The sequence below is a fragment of the Scyliorhinus torazame genome, chromosome 12, assembly GCF_047496885.1.
Source record: "Scyliorhinus torazame isolate Kashiwa2021f chromosome 12, sScyTor2.1, whole genome shotgun sequence".
Taxonomy (NCBI): domain Eukaryota; kingdom Metazoa; phylum Chordata; class Chondrichthyes; order Carcharhiniformes; family Scyliorhinidae; genus Scyliorhinus; species Scyliorhinus torazame.
This window is the reverse complement of record NC_092718.1, coordinates 83,198,419-83,207,150: the sequence shown is the minus strand read 5'-3', so window position 1 is coordinate 83,207,150 and position 8,732 is coordinate 83,198,419. Positions and strand designations below refer to the sequence as shown.

The following is an 8,732-nucleotide window of genomic DNA, read 5'->3' as shown; positions in this document are numbered from 1 at the left end:
CGGAAGAGCTGGGAGTACAGGTGGGCAGAGAGGCCGACTTGTTGGCCTTTGCCTCCCTGATAGCCCAGAGACAGAGATGCATCCCCTGCAAGGAAACCACCTCTGCTCTCAACTCTTCTTGTGCATGAAGTCCGGCATCATCACCCTTAGACTCCATTCTCCGCCCCCCCCCCCCCCTCCCCCCATCCCCACTCTGAATCGGGCCCAACCAAGATGGCCACCCGCCCCATCCATGATCAAACTCATCCACCATAACTGCCACGTCGCTGTGGTGGTTTAACCTGAAGATCACCTCACCTCAGGCAAGGGGCAGGATTGAGAAGGCGGGACCTTCATGACTAACCTGAACCGTGAATGATCCACATCAACACCTCATGCCCTTCACAGAGCATAACCAACAAAATGCATTAAAACTAAACACAAAGCCCCCAATACTGAAGGGACCTTCTCCGAAACAAGCAGCAATTAAACTTCAATACAAAAATACCAAAATACAAGAAATACAAAGTGTACCAACAATACAAAAGATACATAAAATACAAAAAAACACAAAAAAGGGGGGGTTGCAACCACCCCCATTACAATTTTTCCCAGTCAGCAAACAGAAACAGATAAACTTTCACAGAGGTAACACTTCCACCTAAGATCACCCTTCAGCCCTCCCCCAGTTTAAATTCCTTAATAATGTCATCCGCCTCCTCTGCCGTCCCAAAGTAATACTCCCGGCCTTCGAAAGTTACCCAAAGTCTGGCCGGGTACAGCATCCCAAACTGAATCTGACGCCGATACAGCACTGCCCTGGCCTTGATGAACCCCGCCCACCTCCTGGCCAGCTCTGCCCCAATGTCCTGATAGATCCGGATTCGGTTTCCTTCCCACTCACAATCCTGCCGTACTCTGGCCCACCTCAGAACCTTTTCTTTGTGCTGGAACTTGTGTATACCACACAATGAACGCCCGTCAGGCCTCCCCCGCTCTTGGTCTCTCCTGAGGGACCTATGGGCCTGATTCACCTCCAGGGCCTTGTCCAGTTCCTTCTCTTCCACCAACCTGGCCTGCATCTTTGTGACATAGCTCGTTGCACCCGTTCGGTCCACTCTCTCTGGAAGGCCCACAATCCGCAGATTTTGCTGCCTGGACCTATTTTCCTTTTGCTCGTAGCGTCTTACAAATGTCCCCCAGGATTGCCATTTCCGCCTCCAACGACACAATCCGGCCACTCTGGTCCGACACCATCTTCTCGCCCCCTGGATCATCACCCCCTGCACCTCGAGGCTCTTCTCCACCCATTTCAAAGTTTCGCAAAGAGGTACCACTGCCCTTCAATCGCCTTTGACCAGTCATTCTGCATTTTTTTATGCTGCTGCCAAAACGCGTCCTTAATGTAGCTCATCATTAGCAATGAGCCTTCTCCGTCCGCCATTTTTATAATTGATGCTGCGCCACGAGCCTCCTCCAACTCTTTAGCCAGGGCTCTCACTGTCTTCTGTCGCGTTTGGTAACCCGCTGACATGCCCATCCAGGGGAGAACTGATCGCCCTGCCCACTCCGCACAACTTTCCGCCGAAATTCTCCAAGGTTTGGGTAAAAGGGACCAAATCCAACATCTTCAAGTCGGAGCTGCCCTTTGTGCGACCTGAACTCCATGGCCGTCACCGGAAGTCACTGCTTTGGTCCTTAATTGGACATGTTCTTTCCCTGGTTACCCTTTTACCCCGAATGTACTTGTAAAACAATTTAGGATTTTCCTTTATCTTACCTGCCAGTATCCATTCATGTCCCCTTTTGGCTCTCATAAATTATTTTTAAGTTCCCTCTTGCACAATCTATCCAGCTCGAGGGCTTCTTCTGTTTTGACCCCTTAATTTATGCCATAAGCCTCCCTTTGTCTCCTGATCCAATCTTGTATATCCCTCAATATTCAGGGTTCACTGGATTTGTTGGTCCCACCCAGTACCGAGGAGGTTACAGAAATAGGGAGCATTGTGGGGGTTAGAGGAGATTACAGTGAAAGGGAGGGTTGTAGGGGCTGGAGGAGGTGCAGAGGTAGTGAGGGTTGTAGGGGCTGGAGGAGGTGCAGAGACAGTGAGGGTTGTAGGGGCTGGAGGGGACTACAGTGACAGGGAAGATTGGAGGGGTTTTAGGAGGTGACAGATATAGGGAGGATGGGTGAGGATGCTTCTGAGATGGGTGAGGATGTGGGCATATTGACTCGATCTAAGTCCAATATTGATGAATATTTTTGTCCCTCAGGAATCACATCTAAAATGGATGCCAATGACACTCTGCTGACCAATAGCAGCGAGATTCATCCTGCCGTGACAACTGACCGTGTCTCCGTGGCGACGCACACCTTCACCATTGTGGTCTCTCTGGTGACCTTTTTCCTGGGTGTGCCGGGTAATGGCTTGGTCATTTGGGTCACCGCCTTCAAGATGAAGAGGACGGTCAACACGGTCTGGTTCCAGGGGCTGGCGTTGGCCGATTTCGTCTTCTCGCTCCTGCTTCCATTCACCGTTGCCCTCACCATCTTGAACTTCCACTGGCCCTTCGGCACAGCGTTCTGCAAGATCAACAGCGGCGTGGCGGTCCTGACCATGTTCTCCAGCGTGCTGACCCTCACCGCCATCAGTTTGGATCGTTGCATCTCGGTGGTGCTGCCCGTCTGGTCCCAGAATCACCGACGACCACGCCTGGCGGCCCTGATCAGCCTGGCACTCTGGGGGGCTGCCTTCCTCCTGAGTATTCCCACCTTTTTCTACCGGGACACCATGAAATACAGGGATATTACTAGGTGCTACACCAACTTCCTCACCAGTGCCGAGGGAGACGCCTTGAATGCAATAACCGGCGAAGATTATAAGGCAATGTTGAAGAAACTGATCAGCATCAAGGACTCCAGGTTCAAGTCACTGGCCATTGTCCGATTTGTGTTTGGCTTCCTCCTGCCCTTCCTGATCATCGGTGCCAGTTATACTATCATCGGGCTTCGACTGTGGAGGGACCGCCTGGCGCCCAGCTGGAAGCCCTTCAAGGTGATGATCGCCATCATTCTGGCCTTCCTCCTGTGCTGGGCACCACACCACACTTTCATCTTCCTGCGTCTCTGGCACCCGCCAAGCCCTCACCTCATACTGGCACTGAGAGTGGGCAACCCACTGAGCTCCAGCCTGGCGAGTTTCAACAGTTGCCTTAACCCAATCCTCTACATCTGCATGGGCCACAACTTCAGGGAGAAGGTCAAGAGGTCATGCGGAGCTTTCCTGCGGAAGGTTCTGGAGAACGCCTTTGTCGAAGACTCGATGCATTTCTCAGCCACCGGCCGGGCTAAAACCAAGTCCATGACCCTGGGCGACGACAGCAGTACTTTGGTTTAACGCTCGGAACATAAGATCATCTGAGATAGGATCAGAAGTAGATCATTCAGCCCATTAAGCCTACTTCATATTCAATACCACCTTGGCTAATCTGGGCTCCAACTCCATTTTCTTGCCCAATCCGCATATCCCTCAATTTCCCAAGTGACCAAACATCTGTCTGTCCCAGCCTTAAATATATTTAACAACAGAATATTCAATGCCCTCCCGAGGAGAAAATTCCAAAGGTTCTCAACCCTTTGACTGAAGAAATTTCTACTTAACTCAGTCCTAAATGGCGGACAGCTCATCCTGAGACTGGGCCCTGGGTTTTAGATTTCCCGAGCCGTGGAAACAATCTCTCAGCATTCACCCGAAATAATTATATTAGCATTAACAAATCAGAGCATAGACTTTCAGTGGTGGATGTAAACAGAGGACTCACACTGGGAGACTCTCTGACCTGACCCGACTCGCAAAGCACATAATAAGCAGCGCCAGCTGAAAAGAATTTAAACAAAGGATCAGGGGGAACATACAGCACCTTAACATGCCCACAAACAACAGGAACGTGAAAGGGGTGGCAAATGTACACCTCAGACCTGGAGGTTTCGCTGGAGTTTGCAGAAGACAACATGGCGGCAGCGTGCCACCCCCCCCCCCCCCCCCACCCCGGGTGACCACGTGGCCATTAGTTGAAGACACCAGCCACATTGTGGTGGCTGAATTGAAAAAGCCCAATCGGGATCTGGCCGGAGAGTCAAATCTCAAGCATGTTTGAGGGGATAGATTAAAAAATGGAAGCGTGGAGTGGCACTCACTGACCACAGTGAGCGGATCATGGCGCTGGAAAGAAACCTGTCTTCGGTTCTGGGTGGAAATTAATTTCTAAAGAATAAAGTAAATGGCCTGGAGAACAGGTCTCAAAGGCAAAACATCCGCCTCGTGGGTCTGCCGAAGGGAACAGAGGGCAACATCCCCGCAGGATTCAAAGCTGGAATGCTTTTCAAAATGTTGTGCGAGAAGGTGCTTAAATCGGGGAGAATCCCTTAAATCCCTGAGCTGGATCGAGCCCATCGTGCGCTGCGACCAAGACCTCGCGCAGAGGAACCTTCTCGAGCGATGATCTTGGGGTTCCATAACTTCAAAGAAAAGGAACAGATCCTGCGATGGGCCAGAGAGCACCGGGACGTTAAATGGGAGGTTTCACCTGGCCCGTCTTCAAGTTTTGGTCAAGGGAAAGGATCACTTCTTTACTCCCCAGAAGAGGCAAACATTTTGTTAAGAAACTGGGCTTGAATTCTGTTTAAATCTTTCACTATTGTTGTTTAAAAGTTAAATTGCTGTATGTTCAGAAGTTATATCATTGTTGATTATTTGGTTGATTTACACTGTAAAGGTATTATTGTTGAAGTGTCCCCTTTTGTTTCTCATTATGCTAGTATATATATTGTTCTTATAGCACGGTTGTTGCCACAGGATTGTTATATGTGGAATTCTTGTTTTTGAATAATGTTCATGAAGTTTCACAACTTTTAATATAGGATGGGTTGGAGAGGCCTCAGCTATAGCTAGAGATGGGCCTAGTGAAGGGAAGTCATAAGCATGTATATTCTGCAGCTCCCTCTCGCAAATACTCAGCGTGGAGAGCTTAGAATTAAGTGTAAGAGAGTTTAGGTTTTATATAAATTTGGTGTTGTTTTGGGGATTGCGGGGTTGGGGGTATGGGGGAGGGAGGGGGTGCAAAGCTGGTAGTCTGATGTTGTCCACTAATTTGTACTTGTCTGGCCTTAGCAAGCAAGGAATTTCCTTATACCACTTTGAGGAGATCCCACCAGGATAGCGGTGGCATGAGGAAATTCCTTACTCCAGTCGGAGAGGCGGTAGAGGTTCTCCTCTCTGCCTAATCAACTGGAATGTGAGGGGTTTGAATGGACCAGTGAAGTGGGCAAGGGTCTTTGCACACTTAAAGGGCCCAGACCCGGGTGTTGTGTTCCTACAAACGACCCATTTGCGGGTGAAGGGCCAGATGAGGCTTCGCAAAAATTGGGTGGGACAAGTCTTTCACTCAGGCTTTAATGGTAGGGCCAGAGGCACAGCAATACTAATCCATAAAAAAATACAATTTGCTCACTCCCGGATTATGGATGATCCAATGATCGCGATATCATTGTCTGTGGTTCATTGGAAAACACTCCAGTTATTTTGTGAATATTTATATGCCAATCGGGATGACCCAAACTTATTAAAGTCCCTGGTGAACACTCTCCCCGATTTAGACTCACATCAGACGATTCTGAGAGGAGATTTAAACTGTGTCTTGGATCTTAAACTGGGCCGCTCCACGTCCAAATCCCAGCCCCAAACTGGGATGTCCAGAGCATTGACCTCCTTCATGGATAGGGTTGGAGGGGGTGACCTGGGGCGTTTTCTGCATCCAAACAGTCAAGAATTTTCTTTATTTTCACATGTTCACTGCCCCTACTCCCAGATTGATTTTTATGCTGTTAACAAATCCCTCGTCCCCTCAGTGAGAACAGCTCAGTACTCGGCAATTGTCATCTCGGACCTTGCCCCTCATTTGATTGAATTTTGCTGAGATTTCAGCCCCCCTGAGTGCCCGCCTTGGAGACTCGGCACCACCTTCCTGTCTGATGCCAAACTTTGTGAGCGATTGTCTGCTGCTATTGCAGACTTTACCAAACTCAACAAAACAGAGTCAATTTCTCCATCAACACTCTGGGAGACCCTAAAGGCCGTCATAAGGGGGGAGATTATCTTGCATAAAGCTCACATTGTGAAAAAGGAGAGAGAGGAACGACAAAGGCTGGTGGGCTCCATCGTGGAGGTTGACCGCTCAATATTCTGCTGCCCCGACGCCGGAATTACTGATGCACAGAAAAAACCTGCAACGGCAATTTGAATTGATCTCCACAAGTAAAGCAATGCATCGCTTACATCGTTCTCGGGGCACCTCCTATAACCATGGGGAGAAGGCAAGTCGTCTCCTTGCGCATCAACTCAAGAAGCAGGCAGCCTCCCGAGAAATTCCTCAGATTCGGAGTAAAGAACGTTACCTTGAATCAATCCCTCTCCAGGTAAATGCGGCTTTCCGTACGTTTTACCGTGAGCTATATGAGTCAGAGCCTCCTCCAGATACCTCAGACATAATGAGGTTTCTAGGTGGTTTACACATCCCGACCATTGAGGAAGGCAGGAAACGGGAACGGGAATCCCCCTTAAGCCCAGAAGAAATACAGAAATGTATCGGTCGGCTGGAATCTGGCAAAGCCCCGGTCCTGGTGGCTTCCAATCCAAATTTTGTAAGAGGTTCTCAGAGCAACTAATACCTTTAATTTTGGACATGGTCAATGATTCACTGTCTAGGGGATCATTCCCCCCATCCTTGACCCAAGTCACAATCTTGGTGCTCCTGAAAGAGGGTAAAGACCCAGTGGCGTGTGGGTCATACTGACCCATTTCACTCCTTAATAATGAGGTTAAGATACTGGTGAAACCCTGGCAACCCGGATGGAGCCCTGTCTTCCTGATATAATATCGGAGGATCAGACAGGCTTTATCAAAGGTAGACAGCTATCGGCCAATGTCAACGTCTCTTGAACAGTGTCCTGTCCCCTTCATCTGCTCGGGAACCTGAGGTTTTAGTATCTTTGGACACAGAAAGGGCTTTTGATAGGGTGGAGTGGAACTATCTTTTTGAGATCTTGAATAGATTAGGTTTTGGCCCCACCTTCTCCTCCTGGGTTTGTTTGATGTACAATTCCCCGCAAACCAACATCCGCAAAAATGTGACCTCGTCTGAATACTTTCCACTAGTTAGGGGCACTTGACAGGGCTGCTCCCTTTGTCCATTGCTCTTCACAATGGCCATTGAACCTCTGATATGTGACAACCACCTCTTCATGCCTTCAGGCTTGGACCCATCGTTCAGGTCCTGGAGAACAGGAAGCCTGGTGCACTTTGGGGCTTTATTCCGAGATGGAAGCTTTGCTAACCTTGATCATCAGAGGGATGGAGGGGAATACACCGAGTGGGGGAGGAGCACTGGATCTCACTGTACGCAGATGGCCTACTTTTGTATATTACAGGAAACATCATGAAGATACTCAAGAGATTCCCAGCCTATAAATTAAACATCAGGAAAAGTGAGTGTTTCCCAGTGAACTCAATGGCCAGACGGGCCTCCAATTTCGATATCTGGGGACCTGGGTGGCCCATAACTGGGTTTTATCCACAAACTGAACTTTTCAAGGCTGACCAGCAAGATAAAATGGACCTACAGAGGTGGAATAACCTCCCCCTGACTCTAGCGGCAGGATCCAAACTGTTAAGATGAGTGTGTTATCTAGGTTTTTGTTCTTATTTCAACGTATCCCCATATTTTTACCCAAGGCATTTTTTATAATCAACAAATTAATATCGGTGTTTGTCTGGGCAGGTCAGAGTGTCAGAGTCCGAGCGCTCTGATTCAGAGAGAGAGAGGATCGGTAGACTCGGCCCTCCCAAATCTCCTGTTTTATTATTGGGCTGTCGCCATGCAGAAAATCCTACAATGGCTGTCTGATCTGAGTAGATGAGAGGCACTGCCTTGTGGCACAGCCTCCTCCCTACACGCCAGAATTACCGCACCACTCCCCTTCTCCCCGGTAGGTCTTCCCTCGAAACCTGTGGTGATTTCATCTCTCAGGATTTGGAAGCAGTTTCGGCAGCACTTCACTCTCCTCTCACTCTCCTCACTTGCCCCGATATGTGACAACCACCTCTTTCTGCCCTCAGGCTTGGACTCATCGTTCAGGACCTGGAGAACAGGAGGGGGATTCCTGGGTGGAAGCTTTGCTAGCCTTGGAAAACTCTCAGACATATACGATCTGTCTGGTCCCAAACTTTTCCTTTTTTTTCAAATTCGGGATTACTCACAAGTTCTTTTCATCCTTCTCCCTGACCCCCCCTTCCCTGCTGGAAAAAGTACTGGCCTTGGCACAGCAAGGAAGAATGTCAAATCTGTACAGCCTCATTCTACCTTTGGATCCTGACCCTTTGAATAGAGTACATGAGAAATGGTGGAGGAACTAGACTCTGTGCTTACTGAGGAGGTTTGGAGAGAAGCCTTCCACAGGGTGAATTCCACTCCATCCTGTGCCAGACTGGGTTTGGTTCAGTTTAAAGTGCTACATAGAACTCACTGGATAAAGGCGAGGATGAGTGGATCCTTTCAAGACGTGGAGAACAAGTGTGACCGCTGTTCACTTACATCGGCTAACCACACGCGTGGGTTTTGGTCTTGTCCTGAGCTTGCTGGATTCTGGGACTCCTTTTGTGACACAATTCCCAAGAGTTTGCAGATAACCTTCGAAC

At 49.0% G+C, this 8,732-nt stretch overlaps 1 protein-coding gene across 1 annotated transcript; it reads left to right on the top strand.

The window, feature by feature from the left end:
* The first annotated feature begins 2,165 nt into the window (after positions 1-2,165).
* LOC140387067 (chemerin-like receptor 1) lies at positions 2,166-3,989 on the top strand. The gene has a single exon (XM_072470076.1). It carries the CDS (start codon positions 2,166-2,168, stop codon positions 3,375-3,377), a length of 1,212 nt encoding a protein of 403 aa, XP_072326177.1. The 3' UTR covers positions 3,378-3,989.
* Positions 3,990-8,732: the final 4,743 nt, after the last annotated feature.